The sequence below is a fragment of the Loxodonta africana genome, chromosome 4, assembly GCF_030014295.1.
Source record: "Loxodonta africana isolate mLoxAfr1 chromosome 4, mLoxAfr1.hap2, whole genome shotgun sequence".
NCBI lineage: Eukaryota > Metazoa > Chordata > Mammalia > Proboscidea > Elephantidae > Loxodonta > Loxodonta africana.
In genome coordinates, this window is record NC_087345.1 from 92,131,070 (window position 1) to 92,150,658 (window position 19,589).

Below are 19,589 nucleotides of genomic sequence, written 5' to 3' on the forward strand. Positions count from 1 at the left end.
GGTCAGCACTGCTTGTAGGGGTGGGGGAGTAGAAATGTCCTGGCCACATGGACCAAGTAAGTAGTTGCTCTCCTAGGGATAATCTGGGAAGGCTTCTTGGAGCAAGGGAACTTCCAAGCCCCCTGTGAGAGACACAGTGTTAGATTGAACTTGTTCTTTGTTGTTCTCAGGCTTGGGAACTGAGAGTTGATGACAATAATTATGATGAAAGTAACAATAATAGCTAATATTTAATGAGCACTTGCTTTTCCTCAAGCAAACTCTCCACGTGCATTTAATCCTCACCATAAGTCTACAACCTAGCTTCTATTGTTACCATTGGGTCCCTAGACGGTGCACACAATTAAGTCCTTAGCTACTAACTGAAAGGTTGGCGATTCAAACCTACTCAGAGGCACCTTGGAAGAAAGGCCTGGCAATCTGCTTCAGAAAGTTCACAGCCATGAAAACCCTGTGGAGCACAGTTCTACTCTGCACACATGGGGTCACCAGGAGTCAGAATCGACTTGATAGCAACTGGTGTGGGTACTGATATCATCAAGTTTCAATAAGGAAGCTGAAGCTCAGAAACATTCAATCACTTGCCCAAGGTCATACAGCATCCTAGGAAGTGATGGGGCCAAATTAGGAACCTGGACAGTCTGGTTCCCAAGCCCCACTTGGGATCTGAGGACAGTTGTGGAGGGGGATGGGTAGACCGGAAGCAGATGCCCAGAGGACTGGGAACACTTGCCTGGAGCAGCCCAACCCAGGCCCTTTGCTCAGGTGGGCTCCAAATGTGTGAACATGGTGGTGCTCAGGATCCATCTAGGTGAGCAGGCCCAGGGTGATGTCATCTTCTTGGGGAGGGGGGTCCCAAGGTAAGCATGCATTGCTAGTGGGTACAGTAACAAGACTCTATTCTCCCTCATTGGAACATTCAGCTGAACTCAGTCTGATCAGAGTTCCAGCTTAATCACAGGCTCCAGAGACTTGTGGGTGACCGGTTGGAGGTGCAGAGTGGGGAAAAGGTGGGGTCAGAACTGTGAGCAAAGATTTGAGTGTTTTGGATAGGGATCAAGCCAGAAGTGGGAGTATGGTAGGTCCATTCATTCATCTTCTCCACAGGTCTTTACTGAGCACCTACTATGAGTGAGGTGTGGGCTGTGGCAGGGGCGCCAGAGTGTGGCTCCTAGGGGTAGTAAATATTGGTGGGATGAATAAATAATTCCAGGCTCGGAACGTCAGGGCTTGAGGGGACTAAAAAGGGATCATCTACTGAAACTCCAAGCACCTCCTTTTACAGACGACAGCACTGAACCCTAGAGAAGTTGAGTGATTTGTCCAAGGTTTCTCAGTAGGGTGATGGCAAATCAACCAAGTGTGGCTTTGGTCAAGACTAGGGTGACCAGCTCATCCCAATTTACCTGGAAATTTCCTGGTTTTAGCCCTGCAAGTCCCACTCCCTAGGGAAACCCTAAATCCTGGGCAAATAGGGATGGTTGATAACCCTGAGGTACTAACTTCTCTGGCTCCTGGGCTAAAGCTTTTTCCTGCAGGCAACACCTTCAAGAGAAGTTTCTATTTTAAGGACAGGGTGGGCAATCAGGCTAGGAGGGAAGAGGGTCTCAGAGAGGAGCATGTGCCCAGGGACAGAAGACTGGTCAAACCAGGGAAAATGAGGCTGCAGGAGGGTGGGAGGAGGTGAGCATCAGTGAAGGGCCTGGAATTAGCTTCACACAGATCAGGTCTCAGCAATTGTGTGAGGTCTGGAGGGAGGCTATGCATACAAATGGGGCTCGATGAACAGTAATCCCTTAAATTTGTTTAATAGTCCCTTGCATTATTAGGATAATAAAAATAATCCCAACCGTCTGTTCCACCCTTCACATCTTACAAAGCACTTTCACACCTATTGCCTCATTGAATCTCCACCACAAGCCAGGGAGGGAGGCAGAGCTGATGTTGTACAACTTGCTTTCTACATTGGAAGCCCTGGGGCTTATGGGGCTGGCTCAGAGCCCCACTGCCAGTAAGGGGCATATTTAGGACCAGGACCCAGGTGTTTTGTGCCCAGCCTGGGGCTATTGCCAGCATCCCTATGATCTTCCCTCCAACAGGACAATTTTTATTGGTTTGGCATTGGGGCAAGGCTGGGGAGCAATTCTCCCTCTCTCCTGTGTCATCAGTATTTCCTTCTCTGCTGGATTATTCCCATCAGCACAGAAAAATGCTCTGATTTCTCCCATCTGAAAAAAAATGCACAAAACACTCTTGACCCACCCCCCTCACCTTCTGCCCCCTTCGTAGTAAACCTCCTTAGAAGAGAATCTATACTTATTTTTTCCAATTTGTTTCCTCCCTCTCTCCCTCCCTCCTTCTAGTTCCTCTCCTTCCATTCTCTCTTGAACTCTCTTAAAAACGATTTCATCAAGGTCACCAGTGGCCTCCATGTTGCTAAACCCAGCAGTCAATTCTCAGTCCTCCTCTTACCTGGCCCTCAGCAGCATTTGATAAAATCGATCATCCCCACCACCCCCACCCGAAGCATTGTCTGCACTTGGGTTTCAGGCCACCATACTCCCTTGGTTTTCCTCTTGCCTCACTGATCACTAGGCTCATTTCCCATACCTCTAAACAGTGGAGGACCCTAGGATCACTATGAGTTAGAATCGACTCCACAGCAACAAGTTAGGTTTTTGGTTTGAGGGTCACCGGACTCCTCTTCTTCAGCTCACTCCCTATGGGGTCTCAGTCAGTGCCTTAGTCATCTAGTGTTGCTATAACAGAAATACCACAAGTGGATGGCTTTAACAAAGAAGTTTATTCTCTCACAGTCCAGTAGGCTAGAAGTCCACATTCAGGGCACCAGCTCCAGGGGAAGGCTTTCTCTCTTTGTTGGCTCTGGAGGAAATTCCTTGTCATCAGTCTTGGCTTTGTCTGGGAGCATCTCAGCGCAAGAACCTCAGGTCCAAAGGACGCGCTCTGCTCCCAGCACTGCTTTCTTGGTGGTATGAGGTGCCCATGTCTCTCTGCTCGCTTCTCTCTTTTATATCTCAAAAGAGATTGGCTTAAGACACTACCTAATCTTGTAGACCTCATCAGTATAACTGTCACTAATCCATTTTATTACATTATAGTGATAGGATTTACAACGCATAGGGAAATCACATCAGAAGATAAAATGGTAGATAATCATATAATCATACAAGGGAATCATGACCTAGCCAAGTTGACAGATATTTGGGGGGGGCACAGTTCAATCCATGACAGTCAGTCTCCTAGATGTGAATACCATCTTTTATGCTGTTGATTCTAAAATTTAAATCTCTAGCCCAGATCTCTCCTTGAATTCCAGACTAGAATTTCCAGTTTGCCTAGTCAGTATCCCCACTTGGAAATCTAACAGGCACCCCAGATTTAACATGTACAAAACTAGCCCCTGCTCTCTTCCTAAACACCTGCTCCTCCCATAGCCTTCCTCATCTTTGAGAATGGCAATTTCATCCTTCCAGTCATTCAGACCAAATGCCTTGGTGACATCCTCAACCTCTCCATCTCTCACACCCCACATCTGGCTCCACCTTCTCTCCAGAATCTCACCACTTCTCTCCACCTTCATAGCTAGTCTGGCCCAAGTCATTATCAGCTCCTGCCTGGGTTGCTGCAATGGCCTCCTACCAGTGCTGCCCTCACACTCGCTCTCCGCCACAGTCTATTTCCATAGCACTTCTCATCCCTTGATATACCATGTATTTTTCTGATTTATTTGTTGTTGGTCTCCCTCCAGCAGAATTTAAGTTCCTTGAGGGTAGGGATTTTTGTCTGGTTTGTTTATTGCTGCGTCCCTGGTGCTAGAACAGTGCCTGGCACACAGTAGGTGCCCATAGATGTTTGCTGAATGAGTGGATGCCTGAGAGATGTGGTGAGGGGCAGTGCCAGGCCGAGAGAGGTGCTGTCAGAGCGAAGGCAAGAAAGCATCAGCTGCACAGTTGACTTCAGCGCTATGCCAGTCAATGTTCCGTGAGTCACCAGGGAGGAGGAACCACAGAGCCTAATTAGCCGCTAAGATCTCCTTACCAGATCAGTACACCAAATGCTCTTGGCTGGGATCAACCTGCAGCTTATGTAAACGATGGTTAGGAGCATATTCAGTGAATCTCCCAGCTCCAGCCCCTGGCCACCTTCATTTTCACTGGGAGGGAATACATGTGGCAGGTCCCCTGGATCCCGTAGGGTAGGGGAAAGTTGAGAAGGGGGTGGCTGGACTGACCTCCCACCTCTTCCCTCAGGCTGTCTCTGAGACAGGTGGGCAGAGGCTCTCGGAGGCCCAGTGACACATGAATTAAGGTCCCTATGCCCTGCTATTAACCCCAACTCAGAAGGCCCTAAACCACCTCCGACCTGCTTCCAGCATCAGTTCTGTCCTGTGGAATCACGTGGTCCCCTAGCTCTAGCCCATCCCGAGAACAAGAGCCCCATGCTCCCTGCTCAATCCATTCTCCCATACTAGTTTGGGGGATTCTCAGTAAGGGGGACTTTCAGCACTGCAGCTAGGCAGGGATTACAAATGCATTCTGCATGGCCTGAGAAAGGGATAAGGGGAAGCGTCAGAGGAGGCTCCAAGCCCCCAGGGGCACCACCCCCCAAAACCCCCACCAGCTGGGCGTTGGAGGGGCTATAAGAACCAAATGGTTTTCTCTCCTGGAAACCTCAGCTCCTCCCCTGACAGACTCTGCCATCTTTGAGGACAGGCCCGCTAGCGGGACTGAGCTGAGATTTGGGGGCCAAAACAGCTAAAGCTTCTTAGGGCCCTGGCCCAGCCTTGGGGGACAGGCACCTCCTAGGCCTCACCCATGTCTAGCCCTAGTACGTTCTCAGGAGGCCCTGGGTTTCCGGTCCCACCCATGCCCCACTGGGACCAGAACCCAGATGCTAGTGGAAGTGGATGAGTCAGCAGGAAGGTGCTGGCCTCAGAGTGGCTTCACCCTCTTCTTCCCTCCCAGGTGGTCTCCTTAGGCGTTTTTTTTTTTTGTAGAAGCTCCTAGAAAGGCAGGCAGGGGAGCATGAGGTCTGGGCTAGGCTGGGGTGATGGGGCAGGGTAGAGGGGCTGGGGCAGGGAAAGAGAGAGGCAGCAGGACCAAAGGCCTGGCCAGCTGGTTTCTAGCTTCAACTGAGCCTCCAGTGCCCACATGACTTTGGGCCAGTTGCTGAACCTCGGAGTTGGTCCTACTTTGGGGAAACTAAGGCCTCCAAGCCAGGTAAATCAGGACGCCAAGTGCCAGAGAGCTAGGGAAGAAACTAGGCATAAGCATAGGACTTTTATTTAGAAATAGGTGAAGGGCTTAAGAGGAGCACAACTCTCCCCTCACTGCCCAGCCTGGCCAGTTTGGGGACCTTAGGAGACACGGACAGTTGATAAGCAGGGGAGAAATATCACAGTCACTGCAGTTTAAGGAGGATCAGCCAGAAGCTGTGTGGACAGGGCACAGGCTGGGAGACAGGAAGCCACTGTAGCGTCCCAGAATCAGGGGCCGGGTAGCAGGGAGAACATGTGTGGTTAGTACTGGATGGTTCAGGGCTGATGGCATTTGGGCGAGTGAAACTTGTGTAGAAAGACACTTTGTAGAGGTGCTGGGCCTCCGAGGCTGAGTGTTGACTCCTGACCCTGGCAGGGGCACACAGCCATCTGCCCTCAGTCTCTAGTAGGGTTCTCAGGGAGTGTGCGCTGAGGCCCAGAGAGCGGTGTTGGCAGCAGAGCTAGGGTAAAAGCCCACTTGTCCTCTCAGCCTAGCCTTCTTCCTGCTCTGTCTCCCTGTTCATTTCACAAACTGGAAATGGAGGTCCCGAGGGGTCCTTCAGATTGCTTCCCCTACAGCAGGAGGCCCAACCTTCTGGCACCCCTAAGGCTAGGCTCGCAGCGGGGTCTTCTGTCCAGCGCCAACAGGGAATCAGTGTTTCACCAACACACGACCATCCTGCCAAACTCATATAACATCTGGGGAATTTGGAAAAAAATTCCAGTCTCCCCCCACCCCACCCTCACCATTTAGCACCCTTAGTTTTCCAGTGGGGGTCATGAACATATGCCCTACCTTCTTCACAATTATGGACACACTTTGAAAGTAAAAATGGCCACACAAATACAATACATTTTATTTTATATTTACCTTTATTTCATTAAGAGTTTAGAGGCTGTTTGTCTCCATGGTTTACATGAGCCTGAGAGATCTGTCTGCTGAGAACCTCCTCTATTCTGCCACCCTCCCCCACTAAAACAGCCCTAACATCATCCTACCTGAGGTTTAGCCTGAACCCTCTGGAAGTTCAGCCTGAACCCTCTGGAAACCCCCCAGGGTTGGGCTGATTGACCAGCAATTGCTCCTTCAGGGGAAAATGTATGCTGTCCCCCTCCCAAGCCTCACCTCTGTCTCACTCCCTGAGGTGCTAATCCTCAGGAACCAACGCCCTGCTCAAATCCAACCCAACCCAGAGAAGGTGAAGGAAGGCCTCTCCTTCCTCCACCCCCCCCCAAAAAAAAAAAATCAGGGTAGGGGGAGTGGGGGACTGAAGGCAGGAGCAGGGCAGAGGAGCATCCACACTGGTATGCAGGGGTAGGGCAGGGAGGGAGGGGAAGAAACACTGCTCTCACATCCAGGATGGTGATTCTCCACGGCAGAACCAGGAAGAGACGCCATCAGACAGGCTGGAGGAGTGTGTGAAGTGGGTGAAGCTCCCTAGGTAGCTGGGTGCACTCCACCTGAACTAGATTCAAGATCTAGCTCATCCTCTTACCACTGTATGACCACGAGCAAATTATTGAACCTCTCTGTGCCTCATCTTTAAAATGGGGCTAATATTACCTGTCTCAGAAGGCTACTGTAGTGATTAATGAAGATAATATGTGAAGGGGGGTGGGAAGAAACTTAGCCTAGCACTTGGTACATGGTAGTTTCTCAATAGATTGTCACTTTTACCCTTATTGTGAATGTTGACCTAGTAATTTAGAACACCAGATTTTGGAGCCAGGGCACCTAGATTCAAATCCTATCTCTGCCACATTCTGTGTAGACTGATCAACTTTACATAATCGCTCTATGCTTTAGTTTTCTTATGTAAAATGGAGATAATAATAATACCCACCTTATAGGTCATTGTGCCTTTTAAATGAATTAATATATGTAAAACATTTCGAACAGTGCCTGGCACATAATCAGTGACCAATAAGCATTACCTATTAGTAGTAATGGAGCCCCTGGGTAGTGTAAACAGTTAACATGCTCAACTGCTAACCAAAAGGCTGGAGGTTCAAGTCTACCCAGAGGCACCTCAGAAGAAAGTCCTGGCAATCTACTTCTAAAATATCAGCCATTGAAAACCTCGTGGAGCACAGTTGTACTCTGACACAGGGGGTCACCTCCGTGGCAACTGGGATTTTCTGTTACTAGTAGTAAGTTACCTAAGGTCAGAGCCAAAATCTGAACCCAGTTCAGTGTGACTCCCCAGTCTCTGTTCTTACACATTGTGTTAAAACACATGCCCTTCTACAGCCACACCTGGGCTCTTGCATACACACTCACATATACTACTCTCTTTCATTCGGGGCCAGGGTTTCTGGCTCATATACCTGCTAGACACTGTTCCTTCTGAGACTTCCTTGAGGTTCCCTCCAGGGCCCAGGCCTGCATGCAGATGTTGTCTGTGCTGTTTCCATTTTTGACTCTCAGGTCAAGAGAGAGGACAGGAGTATCTTCTATTGGCACCCGCCAAGAAATGGACCCCAGGTGTCAACCTCCACTCCCCTGCTTCATCGTGCTTTCCTGTGTCCCGCCCTAGGGCACAAGGATTTAAGGCTGGTAGTCTCTTTGCAAAGAATCCCCAAAGCCCAGGTTCACCCTCCAGCTCCAAAAATGGTGGCAGGTCCTGGTGGGCTCAGGGCTCCCTGTAACCCCCACAAGAATCCTATGTTGCTGTTGGCCAGAAGCTCCGTTAGCTTCCCGTCCCACCTCCTTCACTCTTCTAACACACACACCACCACTACCATAACCAAGTACACACCACACCTATACACATACACATACACACACACCACACACACCCCCCACCATCATAACCAAGCACACACCACACCTACACACACACCACACACCACCACCACCAAGCATACACCACACCACACACACACCACACACACACCACCACCACCATAACCAAGCATACACCACACCTACACACCACCACCACCACCATAACCAAGCCCACACCATACCTACACACACACCACACATACATCTACACACACATACACACTGCTACCACACACACAAAGCACACACCACCACCACCATGACCAAGCACACACCACACCTACGCACACACCACACCTACACACACACACACTGCCACCACGACACAGAAAGCACATACCACCCACAAAGTACAGACGACATCTACACACACACTTAAAGCAGTGTCACCTGGTGGAAAGAGACTGGGATTTGGAGTCAGAAGACTGGAGCTGTTCTCCTGGCTGTGTCAGGTGGGCCAGTTCCTGTATGGGCTGCACCTCAATCTCCTCAGCCACCTGATGGAGGTGAGAATGCAGCCCCTGCAGAGGCTTGTGATGAAGATGAAACGACAGTGTTCACGAGGCAGTTCTTCCATGTTATTCCTACCTCTTCTTTTTTTATTTTTAATTACATAATATGTGAATACTTTTTTTCATTAGAAAAAAATCTTAATGCAAATAAAGCAAAAGTGGTTTTGACCATGCCCCTCATTGCCCTCCCCAGAGGTAACTGCTGTGGTCACTTGAGTGTCTGTCCTTCCAGGCCTTTTTATACGCATTTTTCTAGGTATTTGCTATGTACGCTCCTATGATGGATACAGTTTTGTTTTGTGAGGCTTGTTTGTTAACATAAATGGCATCGTATGATACAGATTTTCTGCAACTCGCTTTTGTTCATAATAGCATACACTGGAGATGTCTCCACCTCCATGCAATCCAGTTGGCAGGGTTTGGGGCTGTCTGCAGTGCTTCACTGTTAGAACTAGCGCTGCGGTGAGCAGCTGTGGACGTGCTGCTCTGTGCCCTCACACTGGCATTTCTCTAGGACGCTCATGGCCCACATGCTATTTTTAATGCTGATTCAGCACACTGCAACCTCAGCTTTTTATACTCAGTGCCCATCTGTCAGTGACCCTGAGCTGGCCTTTCCGTGGCATGGCTCTTCCTACACCCTCAGTCTTGCCCTCTGGGACCACATTCAGGGAGGACAGCAGACTGGTCTCAGCAGGGCCAGGCCAGTGTGTAGCCAGGGGGTCCCTGGCCAGCTGGGTGGACCAGGAAGGTCTGCCTTTGGCTCCTCTGCCCTCCACGCCTGCCCCTCCTTCCCACAAGCCTGCCCCACCCACCCCTGTCTCTACCAGGACAGGAGACTGGGGATCTGCTTGCAGCACTAGAGAAGCAGCCATTAGCAAGCCATGACCTGCTCTGAGACACCTTACCTCACTGCAAAGTCATGATAATAATACCCTCTTCTGGGGCAAATTGATAGAATAAGAAAATATTAGCACGTGAAAACCAAAACAACCCCAAACCTGTTGCTGTTAAGTCGATTCAGGCTCATGATGACCCCATGTGTTACAGCATAGAACTGCTCCATATGGTTTTCCAGGCTGTAATCTTTACAGAAGCAGACCAGCAGGCCTTTCTTCTTCAGCACTGCTGGGTGGGTTTGAACTGACAACCTTTCAGATAGCAGCTGAGCACTAACCGTTTGCACCACCGGGAGATCTATGTATGAAAGAACTATTTAGTTATTTGTATCCTGGTCCTACTCTTACCTCTTGTCCCAATCCCACATGCTCTTCCTGCCAGGTCCTGTATTCAGCTGGCTGTTAACTAAAGTACCTGCTGTCCCTTTAAGGCATTGGCAGTCAACGCAGTCATTAGCTCCCAACTAAGATCTTTTTTTAAAAAATGTGCTTTAAGTGAAAGTTTACAAATCAAGTCAGTCTCTCACATATAGACTTATATACACCTTACTACATACTCCCATTTACTCTCCCCCTAATGAGTCAGCCTGCTCCCTCCTTCCAGTCTCTCCTTTCGTGACCATTTTGCCAGTTTCCAACCCTCTCCACCCTCCCATCTCCCCTCCAGACAGGAGATGCCAACACAGTCTCAAGTGTCCACCTGATACAAGTAGCTCACTCTTCATCAGCATCTCTCTCCAACCCATTGTCCAGTCCCTTCCATGTCTGATGAGTTGTCTTCGGGAATGGTTCCTGTCCTGGGCCAACAGAAGGTTTGGGGACTATGATTGCTGGGATTCTTCTAGTCTCAGTCAGACAATTAAGTCTGGTCTTTTTATGAGAATTTGGAGTCTGCATCCCACTGTTCTCCTGCTCCCTCAGGGGTTCTCTGTTGTGCTCCCTGTCAGGGCAGTCATCGGTTGTGGCCGGGCACCATCTAGTTCTTCTGGTCTCAGGATGATGTAAGTCTCTAGTTCATGTGGCCCTTTCTGTCTCTTGGGCTCATAATTATAAGATCTTTTTTTTTATATAATTTATTTTTGTCATTGAGAATAAAAACCCAGTGCCATGGAGTCGATTCCGACTAATAGCGACCCTATACGACAGAGTAGAACTGCCCAACAGAGTCTCCAGAATATACACAGCAAAACATACATCAGTTGGACAGTTTCTACGTGTACAATGCAGTGATATTAATTACATTCTTCAACTTGTGCAACCATTCTCACCTTCCTTTTCTGAGTTGTTCTTCCCCCATCAATGTAAACTCACTGCACCCTAAGGTTCCCATCTCATCTTCCAAGTTGCTGTTGTCAGTTTGATCCCATATATGTAGTTCTTAAAAGAGCAACATTCTCAAGGCAGACATTCATTACTAGTTAAGCTAAACTACTGTTTGGTTTTAAGACTTCAGGAGATATTTTTGGCTTGAGGTTTGAAGATTATCTCAGGGCAGTAGTTTCAGGAGTTCATCTAGCCTCCATGGCTCTAGAAAATCTGGTTTCCATGAGAATTTGAAATTCAGCTCTGCATTTTCCCCTTTTTGATCAGGATTCTCCTATAGAATCTTTGATCAAAATGTCTGGTCTCAAGGCAAAGGAGTTATCACCTAAGATCTTAACTGATTGCTAAGATGCTAATTATAGCCAAAATGTCTGCTCTCAACCAAGATGCGAGTTAACAATGGAGTCAGAATCAACTAGACTGGACGGCACTGGGACCATCACCCAAGGGGGTTATCAGCAGATTACTCTCCCCTGGAGTGCATCTCCATAATAATGCCTTTTGCCCTCATTCAGCTGTCAGCTCTGTGAGGGCAAATTCCCTGGAACATAGTAGGTGCCCAACAAATGTTGTTGGGAATAAATGAATGGAAGGCCTTCAGCTGACTCACAAACATGAGGTTACAGTGATGCATGGTGCCAGGAGGTGGGGTTGAAATTTGGGGCAGGCCATCCCAGATAGTACCATGTAGATAAGCATCTGTGGCTATAGGCCAAGGGCAAGAGCAGAAATCAGTTCATTTCTTTTCTCTCCAAGAGAAAAATCAGCTGGCTGCTCTGGGAGGCCTCCTGGGCAGGTACTCCTTGGAGGGGCCACTTCCAGGCCCAGTCAGGCTCAAGCCTTTTAGGTTGAGAGATTCAATTTCATTAGCTCACCCAGGGGTGACGAGGCTCTGGGAAATCAACCAAGCAAGCTACTGATTGATAAGCCAGATCGGCAATTTATTAACTTGCACTGGCAGCTGTGACGGCTAAGCAGCCCGTATCATTGAGTCACCCCTCTGCTTGCTCCTTGCTACAGAAGGAAAATTTACTTAGGAAGCCGAATCCAACTTAGAAGGGGCAGAATAGAATAGAGCAAAACATTACTGAGGAATAAAAACAGTTGATGCCATGTACACTGAGTTAACCCTCAAAACCACACCATGGGTGGGCATTTTCACCAACCCATTTTGTAGATGAGGACACTGAGGTCTAGTGGCTGGCCCAGCTGCTCAGCAATAGAGCCAGCACTCAAACCCAGGCTTTATGACTCAAGTCCCATGTTCTCATGTGCCCTCCCCTCAACACAGCTGAGCTTAGAGAGTCTGACACACCCCGTGCACAGCCCCCAGCCCTGACTGTGGCTCCCTTTTCTGGTTTCCCTTAGACCCAGATCCTCCTGCTAGGGCCACACAGCTTCCCGTAGTAACACCTCTGCCTCCCTGGTGAGATGCAGGAGACGCCTGAGTCCCATCAGCAGTTCCCCAGAGGGCACCTCTCTTCTGCAGATGATAACAATAAAACCACATTAATAGCCACCATTCATTAAGGGCTTGCCATGTGTCAGGCACCATGCCAGGCGCTTTGTCGGCATTATCTCACTCTCAAAACAACCTGTGAGGCATACACTGTTATCTCTCGTTTACAGATACAGACTCCCAGGTTTAGAGAGGTTAAGTTCTTTGCCCGGGGTCATATGCTACAGAGTAGAGGAGCTGAGACCGGAATGCAATTTGATTTCAAGTCCATACTCATAATTGCCCCTACCGCCACCATACCTTAGGGGGTGACATGTTTTAAAGTTCCACATGGTGGAGTCTCTGGCCTCCTGTGTGTGGGGGCTTTGGCACTGAGGCAATGATTCTCCCAGGCTTCCATGGGGCTGCATCCAAAGCAACTCCACGGAGTCTGGACCCCAGAAATCAAGGAATTGGTGGCTGGGATGAAGAAAAGGGAGCTGAGTGTGCCTCTAACTTGCAGGGTGAATTAAGTACAAGCTTTTTTTTTTTTTCAAGGTCAGGCCCAGCCTCCCTCTCCCTCTATTTCTTCCCCATTTCTGGTCCTGCCACACTGAGCTTCTTGGATCTTTACCTCATATCCCTCAGGCCTCCAGTCTTTACTAGGCCTTCTCAGTCTACCAAACTCCTACTAATCCTTCAAGCACCAGGTAAAATGGCACCTCTCCTGGAACACCTTCCTCCTACACAATCAGTAGCTCCCTTCTCCACAGCCCTTATACCACTATTAAAGCATTTACCCAGTTTTACTATAATTATGTTTAAGTATCCCACACTCTGGTGGCACGGTGGTTAAGCACTTGGCTGCTAACTGAAAGGTCAACCCACCAGCCACTCTACAGGAGAAAGATGTGGCAGTCTGCTTCCATAAAGAAATCCTATGGGGTAGTTCTACTCTATCCTATAGGGTTGCTAGGAGTCGGAATTGACTTCACAGCAATGGGTTTTAGTGGACATCATGCTTGGTGAAGTAGAGGGTCGGCGGAAAAAAGGAAGAACCTCAACGAGATGGATTGACACAGTGGCTGCAACAATGGGCTCAAACACAGCAATGATTGTGAGGATGGCGCAGGACCAGGTGGTGTTTCGTTCTGTTGTACGTGGGGTCGATGTGAGTTGGAAGCAACTCGATGGCACCTAACAACACAACAACAAGCTCTGTTTTGTGTTCCTCATTGTCTACTCAGCTCTCAGCAAGTACCTGGCACACAGCTGTGGTTCTCTATATATGTACTGTATAAAGAACGAGTTTCAGAGGACCCAAGAAGCACAGGTCTTTCACACACAAGTGAAGGAAGAGCTGGGCACAGCCCAGTTAACAAGAATGTGGATTGATTTAAAGAATTCCAACCCTGTGTGGACCAATGGTTCATAACCTTTGAGACACTGGTGAACTTCCAGCTTCTCTCCCCAGAAAAGTGCACCATGCCTGCTACTTTCACAGGCTTCTTCAAGGGGTCTTTGTTCCCCCAGGGTTGGACCCTACAGGAAAGCTGTGTGGGACGGGTGGGAGTCCATGCAGACAGTGGCAAGGACTAGTAGGAGGTGGCAGAGAGGAGCTGTCTCGGAGGGAATAACTGTTCATAGTCCATTAGATGGAGAAGGTGCCCTAGGGGAGAGCCTGTGACCTGGAGGGAACCCATTAACTCTGTGTGCTGCCTTTGCTGCCCATAAGCCACAGAGCAAAATGGTTAAGTGTAGGAGCTCTGGAGCCAGTCTGCTTGGGTTCAAATCCTCCTTTGCCACTTCCTAGCTGTATAACCTTGGGCAAGTTACTTAATATTTCTGGGCCTCCATTTCTTTTTTTTTTTTGGATTGTACTTTAGGTGAAAGTTTACAGCTCAAGTTAATTTCTTGTATGAAAATTTATACACATATTTTTATGCGATACTATTTGCAATCCCTATAATGTGACAGCATACTCCCCCTTTCCACCCCGAGTTTCCCATGTCCATTCATCCAACTTCTGTCTCTTTCTGCTTTCTCATCCTGCCTCCAGACAGGAGTTGCCTATTTAGTCTCGTGTATCAACTTGAACTAAGAAGCACACTCTTCAGGAGCATTATTTTATGTTTTATAGTCCAGTCTAATCTTTGTCTGAAGAGTGGGCTTCAGGAATAGTTTTAGTTCTGGGTTAACAAAGCCTCCGGGAACCATGTCTTCTGGGGTTCCTACAGTCTCAATCAGATCAAGTCTGGTTTGTTTTACATGAATCTGAGTTCTGCTCTCCTGCTCTGTCAGAGACTCTCTGTTGTGTTCCCTGTCAGGGCAGTCATTGGTAGTAGTTCCTCTGGTCTTAGGCTGATGGAGTCTCTGGTTTATGTGGCCCTTTTGTCTCTTGGGCTAATATTTTTCTTGTGTCTTTGGTTCTTCCTTTGGTTCCTCATTCTCCTTTGCTCCAGGGAGGTTGGGACCAATTGATGCATCTTAGATGGCTGCTCGAAAGCTTTTAAGACCTCTGGGCCCCCATTTCCTCTAGGGATAATAGAATCCATACTTGATAGGGATGTTATTAGGACTAAAAGGGCGAATGCATGCAAAGCCCCTGGACCAGTGGCAGATAACAAACACTCAGCCCATACTCCCCACTGCTCAAAGCTCTCATTTATCCTCGAAGAGCAGGGCCTTGAGGGAATGACAGGAAGGTTCCATCCTCCAAGAAGCCATCCCTCACTTTCTTGGGTCAGGTCCCTTGTTATCAGCCCCGTGCCACTTGGCGCCACTCCTCACACTTACCGTTACTTCCCCACTAGACTGTAAGCTCTGTGAGGGCAGAGATCTTGTCTGTCTTGCTCACTACTGTATCTTCGTGCCTGGCACATAGTAGGTGCTCAGTAAATGGGTGTCAAATTGAATTAGGGAGGGAAGGTGTTGGGACAGTTCCAGGTTACATCTGTCACAGGAGGGTCACTGAGTAGCCAGAAAGCAGGTGGTAACAAAATTGGGGGTGGGCCTGGGTGGGGAAGCTGGACCCCCTTTGCCGGTGTCACAGCAACCAGGCTTTCTGACTTCTCTCTCTCTCTCCCCTAGTTCCTGGCATTTGACACCCAATTGCTGATGGGCAACCGCCGCCACTCGCTGAGCCCCGAGGAGTACATTTTTGGAGCCCTCAACATTTACCTAGACATTATCTATATCTTCACCTTCTTCCTGCAGATTTTTGGCACCAACAGGGATTGAGGAGCCCTCCCCACCCCCGCCTTCCTCCAGAGAATGCCCCTTTCCTGGTCCTCTGACCCTCCTCCTGCTCCTGCAAGTCCAGATACAAAACTAGCTGCCAGCCCAGCCCGAGACCAGAGCTCACTCCCTGCAGCCCACCTCTTATCTGCACCCTGAAGCTTGTACATATGCCATCGGGGGCCAGGTCACATCAGCCCCGCCCCCCAATTACATCTCCCAATCTGGGACTGTCGAGACTGGTGACTTGCTGCCATCTGCTCCTCTGGGTTTGAGGACCCGAGGGTGAGTGGGAGGAGCCCAGCAAAACCCTAGATGTAGGAAAGAGACCCCAGGAGTCTGGCTGAGACCTCCACCCCCACCAAGATTCCTCCTAAGGCTGCCTTGGGGCAAACTGTTGCATGTCCAATTTACCTCCTCCCTTTGTCCCTGCTAGGTCAGGCACTGACACTTTGTAAGGAGGAGGGGAATGGCTGGAAGAAGAGGGGAGGGTGCTCTGTTGGGGGAGGATGTGGGGGTGTGTGGGTGGACCCAGTGGCTGCCCACCCTCTCTCATCTCTGGTGGGGGAGCAGCAGGAAGTCAGTGCCACCCGACATGGCTTACCCTCCGTGTCAGACACAGCACTGTTGGGACAGGAGGTGGGGGCAGTAGACCCTACTCGTAAGTGTGGGCTTGCCTGGGGCCCTGAGGGAGGTGTGGGCAGCACAGCCGGCTGGGAGGCCTGGGTTCTGCACTGAGGCCCATCCACCTGGGAGGCCTTGCGGTTGCAGGACTGAGACCTGCATCCTTTCACCCTCTTCTCTGGACCCCCAGGCTGCTCTCACAGGTCTGAGGCTGAGTGAGGTGTGCTTGGTCCCTAGAGGGCTGGATGTTCCTGGGGGTGGGGCCTTGCCACCTGCTGGGCCACCCCATCTAGAGGGTACCCTGCCCTGCCCACAGTCCTTGCCAAGACTGTGCTGGGCCCTTTCTGCAATCTTACTTCCTGAACCCCCACCCCCACCTGCTGCCATTTGCTGGCTTATCCCCTGCCAGGCCTCCTGAGGCCTCAACTGGCAGTGCCCACATTCCTGCCCCCAGCTTTCCTGGCCACTGGGCCCAGAGTCCCTAACCCCCTTGACTCCTTATCTCTTCATCTCCCAGTTTGGAAGCTGACCAGCTAATGTTAACAGCCAGGGCCAATCCCTCCAGCTGGTCCCATGTGATGAGGCTGGGGTTCCTTATCAGCCTCCAGGCGGCTGGGATCTCAGGTAGGGTGTGCGTCAGCCACCCAACCCTCCACGGGCGCCAACGGGGAGGGAACCAGGGGCCATGCCGTGCCTGGGAGGAGCGTGCAGCCAGCACGTGCAGCCGGCTCTGAGCCAGTGGAAATTTACTGGGTGGAGACAGGGAAGCTTCCGGTGGATACCATGACCTCCCACGGCCTCTCCCTCAGGGCTATCCTCTCACCTCCCTATGCTGGGGGCTCTTTGCCCCTGGGGAGGGTGACTAGGTATGTTATCTGTCTGTTCCCTGCCCCACCCCTCCCCGTCTGTCCTATTTCTGGCTTTCAAGAAATATTGCTGAAGCACTTGAAGTTTTGTTCCATACTGGGTATTTGTGGAGAGAAGGAACATAGATGGGGGTGGGGCGGGAAGGAACTATGAGATCAAGGCAAGGATGAGCACGGTGGGCTGCCCACTGGATGCTGGTCTAAATTAACCCATTACAGCAATCTTGGAGTCAGCCCTCTGTGTATGCTTGTTGCAGAGGAGAAAACTGAGGAGCTCAGGTTTGGTAACAAGTCCAAGGTCAATACCAGCTAATCATCTGGGACTCAGACCCACAGCTGCCTGACTCAAAAGACAGGCCTCTTGACCCCCAGAAGAGATAGGGCTGGAATGAGCTGCTTGGGAGCCTGGAGAGCTGGGGGGTTAGGCCTAGGGTCTCTGAGGATTTGTCCCCAGTGCCACCCCTGGCCTCCCACCTCTCCCTCCCCAGGTTTTGCACTCTGAAGTTTCCACCCTCTGGACATAGGCTCTTTGGGTGGGACATAGGCTTCTTGTGATTGTTATGTGCTGACTTATAGCGACCCTACAGGACAGGGTAGAACTGCCCCATAGGGTTTCCAAGGAGTGGGTGGTGGATTCAAATTGCCGACCTTTTGGTTAGCAGCCCAGCTCTTAACCATTGCACTACCAGGGCTCTAGGAGGCAGGTTTTCTGGTTTCTGATTCCCATTCTCGCTGGCTGCAGGCGCATGGTATTAGGCAAATGTCTCTCACTATTTGTGATTCTGTTTTCCTGTCAGTGAGGTGGAAGACTATGGCCAGAGTGGAAGTGGGGGGAGGAGGGGGCAACACACTTCTTTCCACTGACTTCTTTGCCCAGTTGCCACCTCTCCTCTGAGGCCTCCTTTGTTCCCCCTCATCCCTGGCCCCAGTTCTCAAGGGGTTACCTCTCCCTGCCCTGCTACTCCCAGCCTGGGCCCTGGTCATTCATCCCAGAATCCACTTCTCCAAGTCTGCCTCTTCCGGGGATACTTTATACAGAAACTGGGGATTGAGAAGCTTATCCAAGGCTGAACTCCAAAAGCCTGGGGGAGGGGGCAATCCCTTGGCAATAAACAATTAGACCAGAGCTCTGATCCTGGCCATCTGAAAGAGGGCTCCTTTGCAGCGATGGGAAGGCCAGCAGAGTCTGTTAAAGATATGCTGGGTCCAGAAAGGGGTCCAGGGCACCCCTCAGCTGGCAGCAGAGCCAAGGCTCCTGCGTCCCACCTCCAGTGCAGGAAGTGAGAAGGCACAGAAACACATGAATGGGTCTTGGAAGGAGGAAGGGTGGAGGAACAGGAATGCAGGGTCATGAGAAACTGAAGCTGGGCAGGTACCACAGGCTATAGGGGAGGAGGGGAGTTAGCTGGCCTCTCACATTTTTGGCAGGGGTGGGACTGGGCCTGGGAAGTGGTAGGTTGGATTTTAAGCTAGAGGCAGCCAGGAATTTGACCATCTTTGATGTGAGGCTGGTGGTCTCCTGTTGAGGGGGAGACAGATGAGTTCCTCTCCTAGGGGCTGTAGATTAGGGGCTGAGGAGGCACGTGGAAGTCCCTGAATTCCCCCTATTAATTCCCGGGCACATGTGTGGCTCCTTCTGTATCATCTGGGGGAAACTCCAAGAATCCTGTTCTTCTGTCCCCTGCTCTTCCTCTCACAGGAGTCGAGGACAGACACCCTCGTTCCAAAAGACTCTACCCCTCTCCTTCCCTGGACCTCCTGGGGCAAGTCCCAGGTGTCTGTCAGTTTTCAAGGGTGGGTTGAGATTTTGCACAAGCACTTTGCTGCCCCCCTCTGGCTATTTCAGGAAAAGCAGGGCCTGTTCCTGTGGGAGAGAAACTGAGAGGTGGATGGCCCAGGAGTTGGGGACCGGATGTGGCCGCCAGCTTTTTCTTTCCCAATTCTTCTCTGACTTTCCCAGACAGCTCTGCTCATCAGCCACTGGCTGTTCCATTTGGTCGAACGATTGTTGCATCCCCTGACACTGTTTACTTTGTGGGCTGCTCAGAACTACCCTGCTGCAACGTTCCCTCCCAAGCTGCTCTCCTGAGGGCCTGAGAGCAGAGATATACCACCAGGGACAGGTCTTGTCTGCCATACCCCCAGTTAAAACTTCTCTTGTTCTGGTCTCAGCTCCCACAAGGTTCCCAGGGTTCTGTGTCTGTCCCCTTCCTTGGCCTCACCTCCAGGGGTCTGTGGCTGCCTGGAGATAAGAATAAAAGTAATGATGACACCTGAGCCATTTCCTGTGCCTTCTTTTGCTCGTCACTGGGTAAACTTCCGATGGTTCATGCAGTCTGTATTATGCGCAGTTTAACTCCTGAGTCACTGTCAAGGTTTCACACCAGAACTGCTGGTCTCAGTGTAGGTAATTAAATCTCCACATTTGTTTTTATGTGGGAAAAAAAAAAGTGATCCTCCTGCTAAATGAGCGCTTTACATAGGCTCTTAGGATCCCAGAGTTGGAAGGAACTCCCAGAGCTTATACCTGTGACACCCTGCTACAGGCTCCTCCTGGACAGGGGACTCCCCACCTTCCACGGACGCCTGTTCTTTTGTTAACCGTTAGAAGATTCCTCCTTATT

General features: G+C 50.2%; 1 protein-coding gene across 1 annotated transcript in view; it reads left to right on the forward strand.

The window, feature by feature from the left end:
- The window catches only part of FAIM2 (Fas apoptotic inhibitory molecule 2), a 37,367-nt gene extending 18,063 nt beyond the window's left edge, over positions 1-19,304 (forward strand). Inside the window, exon 12 of the mRNA XM_064284251.1 lies at positions 15,329-19,304. Coding sequence (XP_064140321.1) covers positions 15,329-15,478 — 150 coding nt within the window. The 3' untranslated portion in view covers positions 15,479-19,304. The remainder of the gene's footprint in view (positions 1-15,328) is intronic.
- The last annotated feature ends 285 nt before the right edge of the window (positions 19,305-19,589 follow it).